Genomic DNA, 27,680 nt, shown 5'->3' on the forward strand with positions numbered 1-27,680 from the left:
TATTGGCACCCACATCCCGGGAAGAAGATGCGCACATGCAAACAAGTACGCATCATCTCCCCGGGATGCCATGGGGCACCTCAACATCCAGGACCCTCCTCTCCGGCTTACGGGCCGCCACCCACGGCAAACAGGTGGCTCCATTTTCGGGGGAGTCGTACCCCTCTGCATGGAGATACAGCCAGCATTTTCTATCCCCCCGCCGGCAAGGGGCAAGAACGCTTAGGCCTAGGATCACGAAACATGATAGGGGGTTGATCATGACCAGCAGATGACCCCTGTTGATTTTGAGGTGAGTGAGTCAAAGGTCAAAACACACTGATCCGGAACAGATAAACCGTTTCCGGACAATAACTTGAGAATGCTTTGGCCTAGGATCATGAAACTTAATAAGGAAGTTGATCATGACCAGCAGGACACCAATTGATTTTGAGGTCAGTAGGTCAAAGGTCAAGGTCACATTGACGCATAACAGTAGGACTTTTTTGCCAAATAACTAGAGAATGCTTTGGTTTAAGCTCACATTTAATACAGAGGTCACGTATGACTGGTAAATGACCCATAAGTAGTACGTTAAATGTCCAGTGCACAGTGACCAAATAATTTCTGTTCCTTGTGCTGTTACTGAATGCATCAAGGGGGCATTTCTTGTTCTACGAGCTCTTGTTGAAGTATTGTTATCACCAGCTGTAAAATGTTTAGAATATCCCGTATGAATAAGTGTAATGTTCAGGTGCAACTATGGACTAGCGTTTCAGTCTTTGATACTGTCAAAAAAGCACCACTGTTTCTCTCAGCAACACAGACATTTATAGAATGGCTCCGACGGCGAACAAGATTTATAGCCTCTGTTTGTGTATACCTTTCACTGGTCACATTTTTCCAACTGCAAAACGTTTTCTTTAATATTTTTCTAAAATTTGAGCCAAACAGAGCATATATGCAAACGTTCACTGAAAAACTTATATAGTAGATCAGCTGGAATGGAACTTGAATCGTTGCTTGTACAGCTGGTGCTGTTCTTTCTCCTTTAGTAAATGATCCAATCAGCAACATTAGTCGTATCACGTGACTAGGTACATTCAAAACAAAAAACATACATGAAACAACAAACAACATTTTGGTCACTTTTGCAATTGGTAGTATTTTCTTGGGTCTTTGTTTATTAAGTGTCAACTGTTCCATAGCACTGTCGTGTAATTTACGGACGTGAATGATCTTTATCATTTTGTAGGCTATCATAGATAATAATACAAAAATGATAACAGTTGGCACGACTAATGTCAAAAGCGTGTCCGAATACACCAATATTTGAGTCAGAGATGAAAAGGAGGGATTGTGAGAACAATCTTCGTTGATAATCCATAGTGAAATGTTGTAAACTCCAAACGCAAGCAGCAATAAAATTATTATGCACACACTTGATATTTGGTTACAACACACACGACGGGCAATGTAAGGATTATGTATTAGTAAGAAGTTTTCTGTTGTTATGAAAACACACAACCACACGGATACACAGCCGCACACGTACGTCATTAAGATAATTAACTGGCATACTCCTTTAATTTGACTTAGCCTTAGGTTGAATGTACTCGATGTCCAAATTAGAAACAAACTGAGCAGAAAGCCATTGTCACTGATCCCTCGTGCAGCAAGGTATAGCGAACATGGTGCGTTTCTAAGTGGTTTCCTTAGAAACGTGATCGTTGATAAACTGTTTCCAATTAGTCCTAGTATACATATAACTGGAAGGCAATATTTCTCCAATTTGATCATGGTTGTGTATGATTGATTATAGGATGATGTTGCAGATAGACAAGTCTCATCCGTACAGTTGTCGTTGCGAGACGTTAGATTTAAGAGACTAGCAGCATCTTCCGGGAGGGTGTGTAATGTTTCGGCCATTTGTATCTGAAAGAAGACAATATGATCGCTGATCTAAAACTAATATTTCACACACAGATTTCATAGTCTGTTTACGATATTACATGTTACATACAATACGAACAAATCAATACAAGAATTGAAATATATATAGCAATATTATTAAAGGATATTTAAAAATACCCATAGAAATACAAGTCATCGAAGTTCTGATTTTCACATAGTTTCCCATATAAAAATTTGATTGAAATCTTTCTTTAAAAATGAAACATGTAACCATATTTTGTTCATTGTTTGAAGTTCCGTAGTTTTTGATCCTCAATTGCTAAACTACGTTTTGTCAGTTCTCATGCATGGTATGCAGTAATGGCAAATGAAATTTAAAACAAAAAATAAAACACCGTTGAAATATCTTTTCTTCATGATCTATTTAAGTAATAAATGATGGGTAACAATTACTTGTGTGAAATATCGTATTGAAGAACAAAACATATTTTCATACAGTCTGTTCATCCGATAGTGAACGCCGCCTTTAGGAATAAAAGTTCGCCTAATGGCGTATAAAATGTCAGAGGCGGCACTGGTCTTGAGACAAAGAAACGATAATGTATAATTGATTAAATATAACTTTGACATGCAAGATTCTATTAAACCAGGAGGCGGCATAATATAGTCTACATAAGATGCTTTTCGAGTGTTTCACCATTTACGAACCAATATGTATTTTGAAGGAACACGTTTTTATTTTCGTATTAGCTAATTCGTCAAGCTATTGACGACTCCGTATTCTAATATGCTTTTCTCTGTTAAAACTCCCTTACGCTAGAATGACGTCACGTAAACGTGCGGTGATGTCAATGTATTTGTTGAGACCAAGAAAGAGCGCTATTACATTTCATCTTCTGTTTTTAGATTAAGAGCATATTAGAATCGAAATAACTTATAGCAAAACCGTGTTTTAACACTATTTATACACTCGGGCGGTAATACGTCGTACAAATAATGCCCGACGTATAACCGCCCATCGTGCATTAATAGTATTAAAACACTCTTTTGCTATAAATTATTTCTTAATTAAAATACATTAAAAGTATTTACAATTAGAAATAAAGGCGAGCCAGACTAAGATATATCATACAGTTACTTTCACGGTTTTATTTACGGTTTCAGACTTTGCAAATGACAAATGGTATGGTGGCGTATTTTTGCCAGGAGATAGGTAGGTAGCCATCACGATAATATTGTAAACTTTCCAAGAAATATGTTCGTTTTTCTGAAAACATTTCAGCAAACCATTATAGTTTCTAGCTATTTTATTTGTTTCCTGAAAATATTTTAGCGTAAAGCTTCGCGTTAGTGCTTGAAACTGACAAAAGGTACTTGTTAGCTGTGACGATATATTCTTAACTTTCCAGAAAACTTGTTCATTTTTCTGAAAACATTATCGCAACAAATTAATGTTTTCAAAATAAACTTATTATTTCTAGGAAAATTAAGGCTATTGATTCAAAGTCAACGAAATGAATTTTTATCATCAGTTTATCTTTTATTCGACGCCGCCAGGAGGCGGTGTCGAGTATATGGGATACACTTTTATTCTGGACCCTGTAAAGATGGCAATGAATAGTTTCGGAATGATAAACTGAACACAGTGAATAGTTTGTAAAAGGACCCACGATATTGCACAATAGATTTTAGTGAATAAACAAAAAATGGCAAAAAGAAAACATAAGAAGTGTATGTAATGCAACTTATTATGTGATATAAAACAATGTTATCTGCTTTTCCTCTCCTTATTTGTGGAGCAGAAAATATTTTTTTATTTACAGTTTCGTCAAAAAGATGATCCAATTTATTGATAAGGGAGGTTACTCTGTAAGTCAAGTTTTCTATTTCTGACCTTAGCATGACTTACTTACCTATCCAATTTTCTATAAATAGAACACATCTCAGATATACCATACTGCAACGCGTGAATTGCGGACAAGGGAGCGTTCTTCGAAGAGGATATTAAGAAATAAAAATACGGAAAATTACACTTTGCCTGCATAAAATTCCTTGAAAAAAAAACGTATTAACAAATTAAATAAAGGAATCAATAAGCATATTTATGTTGAAATGAACGTAGGAAGTGCCGCTGTTAACTTATTTTTAATCTTTTGTCTTATTTTCTTTGTTGATAGGTGTGCCATATAACCTATAGTGTGTTGGTGCGCCGTAAAACCCAAATAAATAATAAATAAATTGTTGATAGGTACAGTGATGTAATTTCAGAATGCGCACATTTTTGCAGATTCCTTTTACAGTTGTATATTTTATTTATTTAATTGTTATGGTTACTTTAACTTTGAAGCATAGAGTTTTTTTGCTTATGTGTCATATACGTATTGTTTACAGATATTCACTGTCTAAGGTGTGCAATAAAGGGCCACCATTTGGCTGATTTGTCAGTGACAAGTTAGTAGTACTTCTTTAAAATGTGGTTAGATCGAAATATCAAAAGCCATGGAACCATAACGTATCAAAGCATCAGTGACTTTCAAATCGATTTCCGTGTTGAATTTATATTTTCATTAATTTTATATGACTAGTCAGTTGCTCTTGTTGTATTATACCTTGTTATTTGTTTCCTTTTTCTTTTCTTTTTTTACTTTTATACATAGATTTTCGTATCTGTCCATTCCTGTCTTACTTTAAAAAAGATTTTCATTAAAACATTTTCTACACTTTGGCGGTGGGTTATTATGCTTGCTAAATTTCTTGTAAAATTAGATTTGAATCTAGACACTGACATATTCCTATTAACCTTACGGTTCAACCAAAGATGATTTCAGGTTTACCGTTCGTCCGAAAAAAAAAATGAATTCTATGATATTCAAAAAGTATAAGAGAAAGATTCATGACATTTGCTCTGTGAATAGAAGCAATTTAGAGAATATTCAGGTTATATTATTCTTTTCTCGGACAAGATTTTTGGTTGTTTTGGCAACGGAAACTGTACAATCTGCATTCTGAAATCTATAATGTGGGTGACTAAGGTCCATGAAACTTCATCAGTGAATAGAAAACACTCATTACATTATATGATAATAAAAATAATGGTTTCTGTGAACCACATCTTTGAAATAATTATCTTATAACATTTCCTTATTTCTCAACAAACTGCATTCTGTGAAATTTCATACACATGCTCCTGCATATAAGAACTTTTTATAGGTGCTGACCTTAGTTGGTGAAATAATTTCTTTATTTTGTATGTAAAGGGACCACCTACCCGAAAGTCAGTGTCATTGCAAGTAGAGGATTTGTAATGCATGGTAATACTTTTCTATCATGCTTATTCTTCATGCTCTTAACAGTTTATAACATATATTGTATTTTGCGCTAATGTTAATAATTTGTAACCAGTCAGACTAACCAAACTAATAATTAGGTGATTTCTCATGTTGCAATAAATGTACTTCAGACACAACACTTGGCGGTGTCTTTGATGCTTGCATCAATGAATTTCCTCGTACTTATCTCTTTTAACATTTAAACAACCCTCTCGCTGTTGCTGAAAAAAAAGTGTTTTATTTTTGTATTTTTCTTACGTATGCATGTTTGATACTAAAGTATGCATGTTTGATACTAAACAGGCATTTCACACAGCATGGCTGGATGGCGTCTTCTATAAATTGTCAAAACTTGGTATAAAAGGAAAAATTTGGTCATTATTAGTAGACGCTAACACAAATATGTTCAGCTGTGTTGCTGCAAACGGCCTGCAATCGGACCATTTCTACTTGGTTATATAAACTATTCATCGATCATCTTATAAATGAATTAGAAAATAGCGGTCTAGGAATTTGTATCCTAAAGGTAGCAGGGTACACTTCGAATGTTGGCCCCCGTCAATATTTGTTATAAATAGAACTTCGTGATTTTAGATGTCTGTAAATTAAGGTGAGAGATAATGATTAATAATTCTTTAGAAAATTCATACAGCCGATACATGTAAAATTCTGATGTCAGTTGGAAAACTAACTGCTGGTAGCTTTGTATGATCAATGAGACACCTTTTCGCGGAAAAATTCAAATCACGGAAGGGTTCTGTGCTTGTTGATTGCTACTCGGGAACATTTTCGCTATTTTGTGAAAAAACAAGCTGGATGGGCCACCATTCCATTTATGTCCTGACGTTCAGTAAGGACTATTAAATTGAGAAATGCAATAAAATTGGGCATTGTTCTTGCAGCGGGATCATTGCAGGCTGTTCAAAAAGTGCAAAATTGATGATTTTGGCATGCTATTTTTTGTGTAAACCATTCGTTTTGATAACTTTCTTTATTCTTGTATGAGAATCCTGATCTTGCCATTAATTAAAAACACAAAACATGCACGCAATTTATAAAATGGCCACCCTAATTCTGCTCATAAGGGAAGTGCAATATTGCGACTCGCTACATGTAAGACCGTCCGTGCCCAAATTTTCCCATCTAAGTGTACCCTGCTACCTAAATCTATCTGTAGGTTCGACAACTCTAGCAGACGATATAGCCTTATCAGCGACTAGTCCTGAAAGCCTCAGCGAATGCTTAATATCACGCATAGGTATTCATGCAAATATAGGTATAACATAAACCCACGGAAAAGCCATATAATTGTTTTTGGTACAAAAAGAAAAGTGCCCCAAATTCAGTTATTGATTGGAGATTGTACCACAGTGTATACATGTAGGCGTATACCTTAATGATAAATTAAACGATACAGAAAAGGTGGAACATGCATGCGAAAAAGCAAAGACGTCCCTCTTTTCTCTCCTATCTCTCGAAATTGACCTGACCTACATAAATCGGCTTCCCTTATCTCAAAAATTTGTATTCCAAGGTTATTGTTCGGTTGTGAAATAATAATATTAATAATCTTAAGAAATCTGATTATGCAAAATTAGACACATTCCATAGACGGGCTGCTAAAAAGATACAAGGATTTACTATTTTAACACGAAGAGACATGTGTCTCAGTATGCTGGGCTGGAAAGGCATTATATATGCAACAGAATATTGAAAGTTAGGTAATTTTGAGAAGATTATGTGAAATGCCAAATTCAGTTCTCTCAAAACATGTTTTCAACCCCAGACTGTCAGAATATGTTTGTAGTATAGACGACAAACAACGTGCCTTTGTTCCTGATATTGTAAATATTCTTAAAAAGTATCATCTTTCAATGTATCTAAGTATATAGGAACATGTACTTTTCCAGCTAAAGAAGCATGGAAAATACTATGTAGGAAAACTATACAAAATTTTGAAACTGAAAATTAGAATTAATGTTTTACGTTTTACGTGCAGAACTTCCTTAACTGTAAATGACATACAGCAATGCACATTCGATTTCATACTGATAATTACATAGCATTAAACACGATCATCAGTCACATATTTCAGACTTTATAACTGCATTTAATAATACTTCACGCTATCTGGATGATATTCTTAATATGGATAATCCGTTTTTTGGTCAATTGGTGGGTACTATTTATCCTAGGGAGCTTCAGTTAATTAAAACTAACAATTCGCATACTGATGCTTCATTTTTAGATTCACATCTCTCTATTTATGACAATATTATACATACCAAAAATATGACAAGAGAGATGATTTTAATTTTAGTATTGTAAATTTTCCCCATTTGGATGGGGATGTACCTCAGGCTATATCTTATGGGGTATATATTTCTCAATTAATTCTGTTTGCCAGAGCGTGTAGTCATGTCAAGATTTTAATGAACCTTATCAATATATTACAAGTAAACCTCTTCAGCAAGGCTACCGTTATTACAAATTGCGTAAATATTTTGCTAAATTTTTCTATCGTAATTCTGATTTAGTTTTAAAATTCAATAGTAATTTAAAGACACTTCTGCGAGAAGGTATTTCTAAACCCGTTTTTTATGGGGATGTGGTTTACAAACTTCGTAAGATCTTGGTTCATGGTAATTTTCCAAATGTAAAATTATAAAACGTTTTATTAAAAGAGGTTACGACCCAACTGTTTTGAGACATATCGCATTTTTAGTGTTCAACCCGTTAACAGTTTGACACTACGCTTCCCTCTTTGGTTGTGTCTGACGGAAGAGGGGGAGGACTCTATGATAAGCAGTTTTTAAATCCTACCATGACTGAACTGTTTTGATATCTGTCTTCTGACCTGTTTCGTCGGGCCCTTAAGGGTGTTTCTCTTGTTGCTCTGTCTTCTGAAAAGGCATTGAGTACATACGTTTTTGGTTCTAAAGGCTTGCTTTTTATATATTTATACACGAGCTTTTTTGTGTTTTACATGCCATGTCTTTTCCAGATTTTCTTTATTTCAATTACGTGTGTTAGAGATTCACCTGGAGGCGATTACTTTTATTTACACTGTCCCGTGTCTTTGGAACATGGTGGGGGTAAGAGTGAGGTTGGGTGCGCACCATAAACCGGTTTAAGCTCCCCAATGGCGTTTTTGCCACTGACCGGTACAAGGCGGTGCCCCACTGTGTTCCTTTGTTTGTTCGTTTTGTCCTAATGTGTTGGCTTTGTGTGTGTGCGCGTGTCTTGTATGCGTGTGTGTGTTTGTGGTGTGCGCGTGTCTGCGTGCTGTGGGTTTCATTTTGGGGAGGCTGCGTTTTTGGTACGTGGCATTCCCTGTTTGATATTTGTCTTTGTTTTCTATTATCAGGTGGCACCTAAAGGCTGCGGTGTTATGATTACCTTCAACTAATTAAGTGTAATTCGATATTGCAATGTAACTAAGATTTGTGGCCTTTGTTCAGTTGCTGATACATTAATGTCAGAGATTTTCTTTATAACAATACATCACAAACTATGTCATTATCTGTAGATTAAATGTTATTTCTATTTAATTTATTTCAGCACACTGCCATAAGAGTATATCAGCTGGCAAATGCCATAACTGTGGTGACTTCGTTTCTGATTAATTCAAACGGCTCGCTCTACTGATATGGTAAAGTTGGAAATGAAAATATGACAGAGACACAGCTATTGAGATTTGAATTTCCTTTTGTGTCGATAGTTTTACTGACGAATTACAACAGAATGGAAATCTATTTTTATTTAAAATTTACAACCATGACCAACACAGACATATTGTGAGAATATACAAGCTGAGGGAGAACAATTAATTGATTAAACTATCTCTCAAATAAAACCGTTTCGATCAAAATTAATTCGTTATTTCTCTAGATATGGTACGTGTTATTGCACACATATTCTTTTATCAGAAGAAGCATTTGGCAAGTATTTATTTATTTATTTATTTGGGTTTTACGGCGCACCAACACAGTATAGGTTATATGGCGCCAAACAGGACTACAAATTTTGGTTTCACATCTCATTTACATCGAAATAAAAACATGAGGTATGGAATCAAAATTTGCATACCTGCTGGAATCACAGTTACAGCAAAACCAAGTGTTAAGACCCTATGCCTCTTACGATCATGCAAGGGTAAGGCAGTGGCTCCAATTCTTTTCATACACAGATGGTCCCAGAACCACATGGGGCAATTGATTACAATAAAAACAAGCAGTGAGAAGATTATAAGGAAGCCAAGACCAAGCACAGGAATGGAAGTTTACGGAGTCTGTTCTCGGAAGGTAAGATACGGGCACCATACCAGAATACAAACAACATATATAATTCTAAATATCTGTCCGAAACTTTTACTAAGAACCTGATTTTTTTTTTTCTAAAATAGACACACAGGTAAATTTTTGAAGGTGCTATTGGGGAAATCACCAAAGAAACCAAAGGCTTCCTTCTGTATCAGTCTTTTTAAATTTTCCCTCATTTTCATTTTTAATCCATATAACTGTTTCAATCGACCTCAGCAGTTCACAGAGGATCTATACATGATAAATACCTCTTTTACTTCCTACATGTATTATGTTGCGTTTCATACTTCCAGAGGATCTTTTCACAGATTTAATTATGTATTGTAATTGGCATTGGGACTTGCCCATTAATTTATTTCTCAATACAACTCACTCTAAAGGTGAACTCGCTTAAAGATTGTAGTGTAATACAATAGATAGCTGTAACCCGCATCGGAGGACGAATCAAGGTATCTGAAAACAAACATTAAAGTTTGGCAAAACGAATCGTATAAAAATCTTAGTAATTTATTGAAACTATTTTATCACTCGGATATAATGTTTCAAACACAGTGTTTTCAATTAAGTCACGCTATTGTATAAATCATTTTGAATATAAAAAAGAAGAAACAATATCTCTAGCAATTTGAGAATAATTCTTCCTTAAGGAGGTAGGTTACCTTTATATTTGTATGTGCGCATGTCCAACCGGAAGCTAACGTGACGATTTACGACGACGTTTACGACAAACTAAATGTGTTTGTATATTCATTCTTCTGAAAACAAATCATAGACCTGTCTTCGATCTGACGCTTTATGGTTTAATAATGCAGAAATAATGAATAAATTGCCGCAGAAACGCTTCAAAATAATGTTGCCTTAAAATGACGTCATTGACGTCATGACGTTACGTGTCAGTTACCGAACAAAATTAATAGCTTTTATCTTGAAAGAAGGCAATTCTGTGCATTTTCTTTATTCAAACTATTTTCAAATAACCATTATTTGCTGAAATATTTTTTATGAGTCTTTTGCTCTGAATAATAATCAATATTTTGCTTCTTTTATGTAATTATATTGAAATGTTATGCGGAATGTAAGAAAATGGATGGTGGTAACCAATGTTATTTGGAATATATAGTTGGGTGAGAGGTTACTTGTTACGGCCATTTTCAAATAAAAAATCTAGCAGTTTGATTTGTAATACCTATTTTACAGGTTCCGTTGATAATTTATTACTTATATACTAAAACTAAGATCTAAAATTGTTCAGATTTCAGTAGAAAATTGTGGTTTCTTGAATTGAATTGATGTTACCATGGAAACGAAGCCCGTGACCTATGTATCTAAATGTAAAATTCAAAAGCGTTGACACTAGTCTATTTAAGAAACACAGCTTCGGCTTTTTATTTTCATTTCAACAATATCCACGAGAATAAAAGAAGCATGCTGAACGATTTTTCCATGAAAAATGCCAGACGAGGGGTACTGCTGTAAGTATTTATTCTAAGCTTAGAAATTTGTTTGAATAAATGCAGATAATATGAAAATATAACTTACGTTAGAAATAATATGTTTTAAAGCTACATCAACTAGAAAGATAATCTTATTCAATATTATTTTATAAGAAATTACGACAAAAAGCAAGATATAAGCCATTTTAAACATCTCTGTTGCCATGGTTACTTTAAACTTTAAGAAAAATAGGGTACCATGTATAGTGCTTGGTATTTTGCTAATAATATTACCCAAATATTCCATGTTGGTCATTAACAGAATGGCACTGAAGCCGTCGAAAACCCCTATTTTTATACATAGTTGTTTAAAAATGAGAGAAAATGCGTTACCATGGAAACACGAGCCCCGCGACCTATACATTTTAAGCTTATATTAGAAAGCTTACGTGCATACTAGTAAAATTATAGATTATGCCGACTTCTACGGATATCAGTGAAACTAAAATACACTGAAAAGTGTTAAATATCCGTATTTTCCTTCTTCTTTCAATATGAAATACCTTTGGAGTGTCATGTTCTTCAAACTTGGATAAAAAATGAACTTTAAGGGACAGAGACAAACAAAACTGAGATTTTAGCAGTTAAAACTTCATATTACACGAAATACAAAAATATGCTTTGGTTCAACTAATTTGAATTTACCCTTGTAACAAGGTAACCTACCTCCTTAAGCTTCAGGCCAACTTTTTAAAAACAAAGACAAATATCAAACAGGGAATGCCACGCACCAAAAATGCAGCCTCCCCAAAAAGAAACCTACAGCACGCAGATGTGCACACCACAAACACACACACACATACACGCGCACACACACAAAGCTAATACACCACACACACACATACACGCGCGCACACACACAAAGCCAATACACCACAAACACACACACATACACAAAGCCAACACATTAAGACAAAACGAACAAACAAAAGAACACAGTGGGGCACCGCCTTGGAACGGTCAATGGCAAAAACACCAGTGGGGAGCTTAAACCGGTTTATGGTGCGCACCCAACCTCACTCTTACCCCCACCATGTTCCAAAGACACGGGACAGTGTAAATAAAAGTAATCCCCTCCAGGTGAATCTCTAACACACATAATGGAAACAAAAAGGCATGGCATGTAAAACACAAAAATGCTCGTGTATGAATATATAAAAAGCAAACCTTCAGAACCAAAAACGTATGTACTCAATGCCTTTTCAGAAGACAGAGCAACAAGAGAAACACCCTTAAGGGCCCGGCGAAGACAGATATCAAAACAGTTCAGTCATGGTAGGATTTAAAAACTGCTTATCATAGAGTCCTCCCCCTCTTCCGTCAGACACAATCAAAGAGGAAAGCGTAGTGTCCAACTGTAAACGGGTTGACCACTAAACATGCGGTATGTCTCAAAACAGTTGGGTCGTAACCTCTTTTAATAAAACGTTTTATAATTTTACCAAATACATTTGAAAAATAACCATGACCCAAGAACTTACGAAGTTTGTAAACCACATCCCCATAAAAAACGGGTTTAGAAATACCTTCTCGCAGAAGTGTCTTTAAATTACTATTGAATTTTAAAACTAAATCAGAATTACGATAGTAAAATTTAGCAAAATATTTACGCAATTTGTAATAACGGTAGCCTTGCTGAAGAAGTTTACTTGTAATATATTGATTACGTTCATTGAAATGCTTGACATGACTACACGCTCTGGCAAACAGAATTAATTGAGAAATATATACCCCATAAGATGTAGCCTGAGGTACATCCCCATCCAAATGGGGGAAAATTTACAATACTAAAATTAAAATCATCCCGCTTGTCATAAATTTTGGTATGTATAATATTGTCATAAATAGAGAGATGTAAATCTAAAAATGAAGCATCAGTATCCGAATTGTTGGTTTTAATTAACTGAAGCTCCCTAGGATAAATAGTACCCACCAATTGACCAAAAAACGGATTATCCATATTAAGAATACCATCCAAATAGCGTGATGTATTATTAAATGCATTTATAATATATGCCTGCGTATCTGGAGAAAGGCTCAATATAAAGACTCTTTCATAACAATATAAAAACAAATCTGCGACAAGGGATGCACAATTTGTTCCCAAAGGAATACCAACTACTTGTCTAAAAACTGCATTCCCTAACCTGATGTAAATGTTGTTCAATAAAAGGGCTTTACAAACTTCATCACAGGTCCACATTGTATAATGTTTAATAATATTGCTAGTAAAAAAAGCTTTATCAAAATTGCAAGCGAGAAATGTAGCATTCTCTCTGGCAAAAGTCTTTTGAATTAGGGCAGTTAGTTTGTCATTTATTAAGTTATGTGGTAAAGTGGTATACAAAGTAGAAAAAACCGTATGTACTGACTGTAGATACCTTGTAATTATTAATATTAAACTTATCCAGGATTTCGCCAGAATTTTTAATCGACCAAAAAAAGTGTTTACCAGAGGTTTCGTATATTTTATTGCATTATCTTTCCACGTAGGCTTTCACAGCAGTTAGACATGATGTTAATAGTTTTGAAATATTTGTAGTTGTACATGAGCTTGAATTAGCGATGAAGCGAGCTTTATATGGTTGTTTATGCAATTTACGAATCCAGTACATGGTTGGTAGTTTAATTTGTTGATCATCTATACGAACTTTTAAATTAGAAACTTCAGTGATGTGATCAGTGACCAAATTATTTTCAACAGAAGGACTCATTGTATAAGTTTTAGTGCTATTTAGTTCGTTTTGTAAAACATTAATATAATGTAGGCGTCAAATGATGATAATATTGTTGGCCGCCTTGTCTGCTGGAACTAATTGAATTTCATTTTTCAAATGTCTTAAAGTAAACTTGGGTTTTGGTGGAAGTAGGTGTTCATTTGTTTAATAAAATTTTATTCGAGAATCAACAATGATAAAAATATTTCGTTTCCAAGACGTTAATGCATTGGGATCAGCATTCTTACGACGACACCATTTAACACAAAAACACCATTTAAAACATGAAAAACACCATTTAAAACATGAAAACTTCGGCAAACAGATTGATGTTCCCCGAAGTAGGATTATTGCAAATTAAAAGCACTAAGGCAGAATTCATAGACTGGACACATACCTCGCTTAGTAGTTAAGCTTCAAAAGAAGTTTCTTCGAACTCCAAGTAAAACCACGCACAAAATTGAATCTTCTCTTTGGAATGAAGATTATTAATATCAGACAGTGGTTGCTTAGGAATAGTCCGGACAAGGAAGGAGCCAAGGTTTACTAATGTTGAATGATATAAGGGCAATAACTCAGTGGCAAAATGATCGGAACATTTAAGTCTCCTATGGATTTTCGCTGATTTCCAGTCAGTGGCTGCTGAGAAATACTCCGGACTAAGAAGACGCTATAGTTTACTGATGTTAAATATTATAATGGCAATTACTCAGTGAATATGTGTATGAATTTATGCTGATTTCCAGTCAGTGATTGCGAAGAAATACTCTGGACAAGGATACGACATGATATCAACAACTCACATCAGACATTTGGGATGGACATGAACGGACTTTAAAAACGGTCACACGTTATTAAGTGCCAGAAATGTCCCCAAAACTGAATGTATGGGAGTATAAATTATCCAAATACCCCCGTTAATGTGGCCTGGGACATTAATTGCGTCTGTGTGTCTATTTCATTTGATTTAATATAATGAACATGTGAGTGACTTACAAGCACAAAGCGTACATACACTTTCGACTTCGTTCACGTATCTACCTTAATAGAAAGAGGTTTGTGTGCTATGAACCATACCCTGAAGACAAGGAGCAAAGTGTTTTTCTTTCCAGCTTTAATGCCAATAGATTACAATGAAGATTTCCAGATGATATATACGAACTCTAGCGATTGCCGAATGACAGTAAAGAGATATTTACGACGCCATGTGGTTCAAAGGGAACGGACGATATAATGCTAGTCAATATGTCTGAGAATACTAAATGTATTACTTGGCTTTGTGACCTACAATTGATTGACAATAGAGAGATCCATATCGACGCGTTTAAGAAAAGTCTTTACTTACTTTTTGTGACAAGATTTTTTATTCTATACTTGTACCTTTACTAGGGCAGTAGGTATATTTCTTGACAAAATTACAAGGTAAATAGTATTACATGTAGCGATATTTGACTTATGAATATTGCGGGGTGGGGAGGGGGGATGTGACTGGGATTTTTTAAAATTCTGAATGTGTATTTGCTAGAAAAATATTCTTGCTTCAACATATTGAAAGATTTTTACAGATGTTATTTATCACATCAATAATTTCTTAAGGGCTTAAGGGGGGAGACTATATCTTCAAATCAAAATGCACTGGCGGTATCCATCAATTCAATTTATTTCGAAGAAGCAAAACCCAACCCCCTCCCCCTGATTTGCCCCTAAACATCAATTTTCGCTGTCTATGCCCCTTGTGACTCATATTTCTTTTAGATATTTTAATGTACCATTTTGCTTATAGAAGTATATAACGACGCTTAAAATTAAGAACAATTGTTTGGGTCAAACTGCTTCTCATTAAAACATTTAACCAAAGAAACTTGCATATAGCTTTTTTATGTGTACTTAAGACAATTACTCAATACAGAATGTAAAATTTTATTCATGCTTATCAGTTTTTTAAATAACAAAAATATTTTAAAAAAGAAATATTTGGTCTACCGTCAAGGTCTGATAATATTCTGACTTTCATAGAAAGCACGAAGACAATTCTTAGCTAAAATCCGACACCTATCCCCACCCCCTCCCCCGCCCCCGCGAGACCTTGCGACTTTTAACAAAACATGTGTGAAGACTAACTTTTGAGTGTTAAGGTATTTCTATGATTTGAAAAAGTGACCTAGCTGATCATCTCAAATAACCCAGTTTCAAACTTGATCTTGATTGCACAGAGACACTCATTTTGACAAGTTTAAGATAGAAAATTTGGCTTCAAAAGTGTTAAATATTTCCTATAAATAGCCTTAGATTTAGTAACCTAGTTTTTTACCCTAGGATGACAAAAAGGGACTTGTTTAAAATTTTGTTGCGGTTACAGTCCGAGCACATTTCATTGAGTCAAAAATGTTACCGCTTGAGTTCTAACTCTATGGCAATCACAATAACTCACCTTAAACCATTGGTGAGCTAAATTTTGAAGCCTATGTATCAACACAAAGTTTTGAAAGAACTGTTTTAGTTTCGTACGCAATACGGTAAAATGTATATATAGAGGATATTTGTTTCTTTAGAGTGAATATGGAATATATCTCATCGACAAGACAGTAAGAAAATTTCAAGTATTTTCATGAGCGCGTAACATTTTCTCACTTTTAGGTGAGATATTCAATATTCACGAAAAACAAACAAATTTTCTTTTTATTTTATGCTTAATTACGCCGAGATATGCATTTTGCAACAAACTCTAATCTCAGCGCGGGAAGCAGACGCGCGTAAACGAACATGACGTTAGACAGACGCACACGACATAAAGTTCCATTTTATTTTATTTCTTGCTGCATAACAATATGAAATTCTCATTAAGTAAAATCATTTGAATCGAGAACATAAAGAATAAAGAACAATGTGCGACTATAATTTTCATCCTGTTTTAAGCAAATAATTTAAAATTTATACACAATGTACAAGTAGATCGACAAAGCTGTATCATTTACAGTGAGTGATATGCAGTGAGTGATATGCAGTGAGTGATATGGATTTCATCAGTTAGCATAAAATAAATAGTGATACCCTTATCTTTTTAATTATCGAATGAATGGTATTTTCCCTGTTAACACTGAGGACAAAATGTGAGAAAAGTGTAATATTCCATTTGATTTAATACACATAAATCTAGGCTTATATTGCCAAATTGCACTTAATGTCTTATACAAGTTTTTAAAGCCGGAATTTTAAACAACAACAAAAAATAACAATAATAAAATATATTATAACAAATGTTTACCAGTCATTTTTTGTCAAATTGACACTTGCTGATTTTCCAAAACAGTTTTCATAAAATGTCAACGTGTCAGCTGCATAATCTCGCGACTTTGCAATCATGGCCCAGTTGTTCGAAACTTTAACTGGCGATTAAGCTAACGGTTGATTAACTTTTAGGGTAATTTTTCGACATTTCAAAAGACTTAGAAAAACAAACGTACGAGTTAAAAATAAAGAAAAATCTATAAATAAAATTAAAATATCATACTAGTGTTTCTTACTTTGAATCAAAATTTAACGGGCGGTTAGTTTAACAGCTGGTTAAAGTTTCGAACAACTGGACCCAGTTCGTCAAATATATCAGTTAATTTTTCTATTCAATAGTTCTTGTTTCCGTTTAGCGCCGTTTTTCAACATTAAGTTTTGTAACGGCGGCCTTTTATCTTAACCAGTGCTTCTGGATTCTGTGCCAGTACTACCCTGTTCCCCCAACAGTAACTACTAACTTCCTCACATGAATCAGATGTAGATAAAGATTGGTTTCAGACACAGTAGTTTTACTCAATCGTCACAGAGACTTTGGAACTGCGCTCTTTTCAGTATCTGTAACACGTTTTGACTTTCAGGCATCAAACACTATAAGGTATCACTAGTACAAAAATGCCAAAATGTACATACGACCTGTGCACTGACTAAACATTAAGGATAAATCAAATTAAATAGATTAAGCGAAATATATAGATACGAGGATAAGTACAGGTAGAACTCTTGTCTGTCTTTGTAAGTCAGTCTGTTGCTCTCCTCTGGTAGCGGAATGGACATTCAGACAACATTAATGTCCTGGGTCATACTAATCAGAGGATTCTATTGATTCATTGTCTCATCAATTGGATTACACGCCAAGTGCAATCTTCTCGTAAATAACTTTTATGATTTGTTTTGTCTTCACTGGAATTAGTATAATGATATTGCCTACATATTCTATGTCTGCTATCAATTATCATTTAGCACGACATCAAGTCACACTGTCTGTCTTATTTACTAGTTTAATTCCTAAATGGCCGGTTTGATACTTTATGGTGACCCTATATCAGCAATATCTTTCCAACATTTATGTTATATTAACAAACAAACTTCTGTCATTGTCAATAATCACTTTTCTTTTGACTGTTTTACTTATCAATACAAAGCTGTAAATGCAAAGATTGTACGCGAAGGTATAAAACGTCTGAATCAAGCTGACCTTGTGCCATTCTAATGCAATATACAGAGGTTAAATGGTGACTGTATTTATACAATGCTTGTTACTATTACTAATTCGGTATTTAAAAACTGCTTAGAAACTGTTTTAAATTGCAAGTGTCCTAGACTCAGTGGCAATTTGAACTTTTCATGCCACTGTGGGGATAATGTGAAGGTAGACCTATATAGTGTAATAAATACATTCATAACATAAAGCACTTCAGCTTCGGGTCGTACGAAACACTTATTGACAACTGAGTTATCCCTATTTCGAACTATTACTCAACCGTATGGGAGCTTAAACAATACCAACACATTAATATTGTGCAACATCGTGCTATAACATACCATTTAGGCGTACGTCAGTTTGCATCCATAACTTTAAAGTTTGCATTCGAGTTGGAATGTTGTAGATGCTTTAAGATATTAAACTCGTTATTAATGCTATTTATATCACTGGTAATGAAAATGGCAAAAGCAATTATTGACTTGAATTTGAAAAAAATATATCAGCGAACAATTTCGAGCAAATATGGAGAATACCGCTTTGCTGTGTTCTAAGTTTTAAAAGTGATCTTCCAATAAGTGTCATTTTATTACATTTTGCCATGTTTACCCTTGGAGGAGAAAATTTGTGAAAAATGGTTGTCTGATTTTGTTTCAAAAACATTTTCTGTTTAATTATTTATTTTGACAGCGGTAAGCAAAACATTTTGGCAATTAAACTGAAAGTTTATCTCAACGGTACGACTCTCGATTTATTTTAAATAAAACCACTAATCTGACACTAATACAGTAAATAAAAGTGAACAGAACACTTATTTCTTCGTGAAACACTACTGGATGCACATACCATAAACATGGTTTAAAACCCTGTAAAATATCCATTAAAATAGGAAAAGACGTTAATTAACCCCATTAATTCTTGCATCACTTTATTTAACAGGTTTCACAATATTAATTGGTTACATGTTAAAATACCATTAAAACACCCATTTTTGACCATGAATCATGCCGTTAAAAATTTAGTGTGGTAGCTAAAATAGTTAATGGCTTTGAAAAAATAATGAAATTCTGTATATTTTGAATTTAACAGGATTATTCATGGCCCTTAAACTTGATTTAATGCCCATTAAATGTTCAGGTTCTGTACGATTTCATTTAAGAGTAAACTTAATGGCCCTTAACAGCAATGAGATGCCCATTAAATCCTAAATTCTGTAAAATGTGTTTCGTATATTTTCAGAAGCACAAAAATACGTTTTTTTTTTTTGTTTTTGGCTTGCACTCGTGTCTATTGAATGCTTATAATTCCAGTCCCATATTTTTCTAAAATGGACTTTAATCACAATAAATACACACTAAGCACACATCGTCTATAATATATCATGATGTTATATTTAGTTGTATTAAAGTGTTTTCCCCTTGATACAGTTACGCCATTTTTTCAAATGTTTGCCAAATTGTGTTCCTACAAAAAATCAGATTTATTTCAATGAAAGTCGGATAAAAACATATTAATTTATTTGATAACATCAGTCTACATTATTTTGGTAACGGTAAATGCGTATTGTTGCATGCCACTTTTTCTCCTTTTTTTATTTTCCTGTCCAGATAATCAGCATTTGTATAAGAAAGTGGGTGGGGTAAGGAATTTACATTATAAAATGTGTTCAGACCAGTTTAGATTTTCAGATTTTCCAATCCTTGAGTAGAAACTAGGGTTCATAGAGAAGTGAACAGTACACATGATTGTGAAGATTTACAGCCTGATTTAAATTCATTTGGGACATGGGCAGATCAATGGCTTCTTCGTTTCAATGAATCAAAGAGTGTGGTACGCTTGATTGGGGGGAGCTACTTGTGATGCAATCCCTCAAACATTTGCTCTTACTGGCCCCAGTAGTATTTACTAATTAATGTGGAATTAAGGGGTACTTTTTTAATGGCACATTAATTTCATGCCAATTAAAATTGATCATGGAGTTTTAAGGAGCCAATTAACGTATTTTAATGGTTTATTTTAAGCAGCTTTTCATGGCCATCAAAGTCATTTTAACAAGGTATATTTTACCAGGGTTTTAATATACTTATTTCATGGCTTTTTAATATATGGCATTAAAACTATGGTCATGAAAATCCCATTAAATAGTAAGAAGTAATGGGTGAATTTTAATGGTGACCTGTTAAAACTCTGTTAAAAACGTTTGAAAAAATTAAGGCCAATCTCATGACCCATCCAATAGTGTATCACGGTGCTATTGAATGTTACTGCTTCCTACCCATATTACATCAGATATTGTTATTTTTCATCTATATGGTTTAATTGTCCCTCACATGTGCTAACTTTGCTTTACAATGACAAAAGCTGTAATAAAAAAACGCATTGTTCCCAATGCAGCAAGAAACTGTCAATAAATCATTACGCCTTTATCCAGATCATTCCAATCTCAATAAAAATGTTATGGTATTGACGGACATTTCATTACTTCTTCTTACGCTGCAAGCAAAAACATCCAGTAAGTAAGGATACCGGTAATGAAATTGATAAAAGGAGTTAAGACAAGACAGTCATCGGACAAATGATTTATTCTTATTGAGGAAATGCGTTATTTAAGACACACTTTACGTTATATCTCGCATGTCTCGCGCGCTTTAGGTGTAAATATTAGTATATCGTAGCATTAAGCATTGGTTATCTTAGCCATACTTACTTTGTACTCGATATTCGACGTATAATAATTGATTCCTGTTGCTTACTGATTTTCACAGAAAGCTAGAAAACATCTCTGGCTCTAAATCCCAGCCTCGCTAACCGCTAATAATATAAAATGGCCAGTCCTTTAGAACGTCACATGCAATATTTTATCTGGTTTACACATGTAATTTCTTTATGTTATGAATATGTAATGGATATAAACAGTTGTCTTCGCCACGGCATTACGTCAAAGTGCTTATGTTGTCAAAGGTAAACTAGTTCTAAAACTGTCATATGTCGTTTACATTTCTCTATAAACTGTTTTATATTTACAAATTTTCAAAGCTGACATTTTAAACAACAACAAAAAATATTATTGTGAATAAAAAATGTTCAACAATCAGTTTTTGTCCAACAGACTCTTGCTGTTTTTCCTAAACTGTTTTCAGAAAACCAAACTTCACCATGTCAGCAGCATAATCTGGCGACTTTGAGATCAGTTCGTCAAATATCACAAATAATCTTTCTGTTCAATAGTTCTTGTTTCCGTTCAGCGCCATTTTTTCAAAAGTATTTAAGTTTGTAAACGGGGGCCAGTTATCTTAACCAGTGTTTCTGGATTCTGTGCTAGTACTACCCTGTTCTCTGCCAGTAACTACCAACATCTACGCATGAGTCAGAGGTGGATAAAGAATGGTTTCACGGAGACTTTGGACCTGCGCTCTCCCGTTTTAGCTAAGCGGGCGAACTCTTTTAAATATTTTTTACAAGTTTTCCCTTCCAGGCATCAAACAGTATAAGATATCAACAGTTCAAAAATATCTTAAAATGTACATGTGACCCTTGCAGTGACAAAACATTAAATTAGAAAAAGTGGAATTAGATCAAGCGAAATGTTTAAATACGATGAAAAATACACGTAGATCTCATTTTTCTTTGTAAGTCAGACTGTTGCTCTCCCCTGATAGCGGAATGTACGTTCAGACAACACGAATGGCCTGGGGCTAATATGAGGAATCTATTGATTCATTGTGTCTTCGATTCAATTACATGTCAAACCCAGCCTACGCGTAAATAACATTGATGGTTCGTTTTATCTACACTAGAATAAGTGTAATAATAGTGTCTACGTATTCCATGTCTGTTATTGTGCTATTTTTTTTAACCTGTCAAATATGAATACACTACACGCTCTGTGCATTCGATATAATATTCGGCCCAACTCTTCGGTGCTCTCCGTATGTTTTACGGAAAGAAATTTTGGTTAAGTGTCCAAATTACATTATTAATATTGAAAGTGAAACACGTACTCGTCGTTCGTATCTGTGGCCCAGTGGTTACAGCACATGACTCAAATGCTGGAAATCACTGGTTCGAGCCCATTAGGGAGAACATTTTTATTTTTCATCTTTAATTGTTCATAAGAATTATATGACTCCGATGACAGCAGTACCGACACCGCGAGCGAAACTGAATCAATATGCATTTGACAGTTCAATAAAATAGTACAATATCAATTATTTAGCACAACCAAGTCACACTGTCTGTCATATGTACTAGTTTAAGAGGTAAAATTCTTAAATTGCCGATGTGATTCTTTATGGTGATTCTGTACCAGCAAAGCAGTTCCTTTCCAAACATTTATGTCATATCAACAAACGAACTTCTGTAATTGTCAATAATCACTTTTGATTGTCATACTTATCAGTATAGCTTTTAGTTCCAAATGCAAAAGACTCGATATCTGACACAGAGCCGTCACTATTTACCAGCTTAAAGAATACCCAGATAAGATGAAGATAATCGACCGAATAAGTAATGGTAACATGCAACGTATTAATACAGTCACAATTTAACCTCTGTTTATTGCACTTAGTCGGCCTGAAATTAGAATAGCACAAGGTCAGTTTATGCAGACGGTTTATACCTTAACGTGCAACAATTACTTCTGATAATGTCAGTTTCAAACAAGTAATAACATGACTCAAATTATACAGATGGTGGCAAACATACGTGTATAAACATCTTTTTCTGTTTTCGGATAAAATAAATTAAGTGGTTTGAAAGTAACTAGGGCGATGCTCTGGGAAACAGTTTGTACCCAAAGTTATTTGCGTCCTGTGGGTAAAATAAATGACCTTGACTTAGGCAATGCTGTAGGAAATACAGTGATTGCAATCTATCATTATACATTACCTGCTAGCAACCTTTAACGTTATACATCAGTTATGTACGTAATGCTATATCAAAATTTAAACAAGGGTCGGCAAGCACGATAGCTTTCATATCGAAGAAACAGTTTTTAAAACTGTTAAAATTACAACTATCTAAGAGTAATATTCAGTGCAGTGGAAACTTGAACTTCTTATGCCGCTCTGACGCTTTGGGTTAAAGTGAAGGTAGAGCCTTAGGTGGTAAAATAAATATCATTCATCTGCTACGGATCGTAAGAAACACTCATTGACAACTGATCCCTATTTTAGACTATTACTCAACCGTACGGGAGATGAAACAAATTCAATAAATTAATTACTGAGGTGGATTAATTTTGCAATATAAATCACAGCATTACTGTGTTACAACAGATTTCTGTACAGATTTATAGCGGATTACTATATAAATCAAATGAAGTATGCCTGTTTATTAATTCAATTGATCAGTTTACATGTATTCTTCTTGTTTTTGTTTCATTAACTGGTACTAGTTTTTTGAATGACCGTGCCGGATGATTTTATGTTATTGCATTTGTTATGATTTGTTTCAACTATAACACCACGTGTCACATTTATAAAAACTAACTTAATGTATTACCTAACATGTAAATATATATTACATGATGTTAAATTAAGTAGCCTTTCTTACGTTTCGTTTCGGTAAGATCGGTCGCTTAGCCACAGTCGGTGTTGTTTTTTATGTGTCCATGTATATTAATGTGTTTATCGTTTGATAATATAAGTGCTACGCAACTGCAATCACAATTTTCACCAAAAAATGCAGAATTTATAGATGTATAATTCTTTAAATCTCTTTACATTCTCTTCTCTTCATCAGAATGTGTCTACCATATTTGATATACAAATGTAGTTGATATAATTACAGAAACATTGTAACATAATTTAAATCATTTATGTTAAATGAAAAGGTTGTAAAAATAATATGTCAGACCTTCTCTGCATTGAAGTGTATGTAATTATTTATATGTTTTCGCTGTCCGCCATATCTGTATGTATGTTTGTTATGCCATGATGGGCTAATAGCCTTTCGGAATAAATAAAATAAAACTCTTAAAAACTCATTACTTTGTCTTATACATTTTAAAAAAACGGTCTTCAAAAACTGCTATTTCATTGCAGAACAATGCAATACTGCACGCAAGCCAAGACAAGTATTAGACAAAAAAACCAAACAATCTATCCACTTTTATATGACGATTAGTTTAGCTGTACCGTTTTCAATGTTATGAGACTTGAAACATTATTCTTATGTTCAAACGCTTATATTAATACCATTTAAAACGTGCAATGATATGTTATGACACGCATTTGTCATTTATTTTCAAACGTATGATAGTATTAAAATCATCAAAAGAGAAAAAAAGGAAGATTAATTTATCGTGAAAAGTTTACCATTAGGAATCAGGATAAAAGCGGAAGTTAATTGTATAACAAATTAACATTTATTTCGTAATCGAAGTTTTCCGTATCAAACCTGTTTGAAATTGTTCAGAAATTTTTGTCATCACAACTGTTTGAGATTTTGCAAGTCGTAACTATTTGAGACTTTTGCTAGTAGCAACTGTTTGAGATTTTCCGTATCACAACTGTTTCAGATTTTCCGTATGTGAACTGTTCTTGTTTTTCGTATTATAACTATTTGAGATTTTCCGTTTCAATGCTGTTTTAACGATCAAACTTGAAAATTCTGAAACTTCAGTCTCGTATTTTCTTTGCTTGTTTTATAGATCTGGGAGTTTTTGCTCTCAGAATATTAACTGATTGTAGATTGTCTTTTGTCGGCCATATATTGAATTTTTAATGGCCGCTCTACGTTTTCAAACAGCGATTTTACAATCATCATTATATCATGGTTACTTTTTTTGTTCACCATTTCCTGAAGATTTCTTTGTCTTGTATGAATGTCAGAGTAATCCAAAGATGATTTTTTTTTCAAAATATTTACTTATGTTATTCAAAACTAAGAAGCGCGTTTTCTGTATTGAGTAATTTGCCTTAGTACACATAAAATAGCTAAATGCATGTGTCTTTGATCACATTTTAAGTAAGAAGCTTTTTGACCTAAATTACAGTTCCTTATTTTGAGCGCATTAATATACTTCTCTAATTAAAGCAAAAATGATAGAAAAATGTTTTAAATGTTCATATATATAAATTATATAATTTTGTCCTTAAAGATAAATGAGCAAAGCCAGCCAAAACTGGATGTTGATTGGGTTATATAAGGGAGGTACGGGGGCATGCTCCCACTAAAAATACATTTTTGTAATTTATACTGCAGATCAGTTCTGGTGCATTTCGATATGTATTTGCAGGTATACTCTCCCCATTTTTGGAGGGGTTTTTTATATAATGAATTATACATGTGAACATCCTAACTATGCCCTAGCCTCTGGACCTTTGTAGCTCATCTGATGTAAATGCAATATAGTTCACACATATTCTTTCATAATAATTGCTTTTAGGTGAAACAAATGTGATAATACAAGGTACAAGCAGTCTATTTGGTAGAGAAAGAGAGAAGAAAGATATCTGTTATAACAAGAAGTCAATGGGTCTGTTTTCTGCTCTTTCCTGGACTTCAGTCTAAAATTATATTACAAAATTTGCGAGCACAGCGCGCAGAATATTTCTTTTGAAATACTCTGAGATCTGAATTCTAGGATTTACAGATGTATGTTTGTAGGTTTTTTGAAACACTGGTGTGTTGGGTATACACAATATTATTTTTGTGTGTTTGTGTACACAAGGTTTTGTGTACACAAGGTTGAAGGAGGATGGTGCAGACTATTCGAGGGGAAACTCATCCTGCAATATTGCGGTATAATGGATTCTTAATCTTGCATACTGCTGGGTTTGAAGATAAAGTTATTTCTGTCTTTAACACACGTTTCACGTGTTTTACTTTTTTAACCAAGAAAAGTTGTATTTTAAATCACAGAGTTAAAAATTATAAATAGTTATTCACATTCTTTGGTCTGTGTTTGATAGCTGTTCACATTAAAATAGTTATCTGATTTTGAGAAAGAGTTGTAATGTTTCTGTATTAGTGGGGTACGGAAGTCCTCCCCAGTAAAATTATGCAATTTGTGCATGCCAAATCCTGAATTCTGAGAGGATTTAAACACTTAAAATCATGGCTTTCGATAACTCTAGTTTTAAGTTATAGAACGTCAACAAGCCTTGGAAAAGCAGCTTTAATAATTTCAAATCAATGTCGCACTCTTCTTCAGCAGTGCTCAATATTTAAACGTTGATGAAAATGCTGCTGTTCCTTAATAAGGAAGAAAAAACGTTAAATTTTAGTGTAATGATATTTTTTTTTTAAAAATCTGACTGAGCCATAAATTATTTTCAGAGATTTGTGAGGCAGCTTTTTATAAATATGCCGAAGCAAGAAAATTAATTTCAAGTAAAACCAGTCAGGATTCTTAGTCAAAAACAACCCCCAACACACACACACACACACAATATTGAATGGGTGGCCCCTAAGATAACCCTCTCGCTAATACTTTATACAAATGAAATAAACTGATGTAACCATTTAATATTTGAAAAATAATGTTTCATAACTAGCATATTTCAAATTCATGTTTCAAAGTCATGCCAACAACTTTATAACATCTAAACATTTTTTTTACATAAACAGTAAAAGTATTTGAATAAAAAAAATATAATTACTCTTTTTAAAATTTCCTTTTACTTTGATATCAGTGTAAAGGTAAGTAAAAAAATTTAAAAAGAATAAAATAATTTAGTCTAACAACTTTAAATATAAGCGCTGTCTTTTTTATACTTACATTATTTAAAACCATAGATAAACATACATCTAAAATAGTCTACGTTCACAACTTGAGAATAAGTGAACACAAAAAATAATATATACGACCGCAAAAACAATATTTCTAATGAACCTTTTTCGTTTAAAGGACATAATTTATAAATAATAAATGCCTCTCTATATGACTTACAGAGTATTTTAACATTCTGGAAACATAGTTAAAATTATTTCCGATATTTTTTTGTGAAACACTAGCAGCTTAAATGCAAAAACAATTAAATAATAAGCTCTCTCGATTAGGTACCGAATTTGCGCTTACCATTGGTGGTTTCTCGTATATCCGTTTAATATCACCGTGCTATTGAATGATACAACCCATATTACATCAGATACCGCTATTTTTCAGCCATCACTGTTCAATCGTTTCTCACATACGCCTAACTGAGCTATACAAAGACAAACGCTGTATAAAAACGCGAGATTGCCAATACATCAAGAAACTGTCAATAAATCATTACGCCTTTATTCCAATCTTAATAACAATTGTTATGGTACTGACGGATATTTCATTAGCTCTTCTTACGCTGCAAGAAAATGCATCCAATCAACAAGCATAGGGGTAATAAAATTGATAAACGGAGTAAAAGCAATGATTTAATCTATTCTAAGTAAGAAGTAAACAGTATCATCTGCTATTGAGATAATGTTATATCTCGCATGTCATGCGC

The 27,680-nt window shown here is 33.8% G+C and overlaps 1 protein-coding gene across 1 annotated transcript; it reads right to left on the minus strand.

Annotated features, from left to right (window-relative positions):
• Positions 1-221: 221 nt before the first annotated feature.
• LOC123555343 (C-C chemokine receptor type 1-like) lies at positions 222-27,361 on the minus strand. Its single transcript, XM_045345992.2, has 2 exons — positions 27,272-27,361; positions 222-1,914 (listed from the first exon to the last, which is right to left on the minus strand). The coding sequence occupies exons 1-2, from the start codon at positions 27,272-27,274 to the stop codon at positions 730-732; spliced, it is 1,188 nt and encodes a 395-aa protein (XP_045201927.2). The 5' UTR covers positions 27,275-27,361; the 3' UTR covers positions 222-729.
• Positions 27,362-27,680: the final 319 nt, after the last annotated feature.

Source organism: Mercenaria mercenaria, chromosome 7 (genome assembly GCF_021730395.1).
Source record: "Mercenaria mercenaria strain notata chromosome 7, MADL_Memer_1, whole genome shotgun sequence".
NCBI classification, from domain to species: Eukaryota; Metazoa; Mollusca; class Bivalvia; order Venerida; family Veneridae; genus Mercenaria; species Mercenaria mercenaria.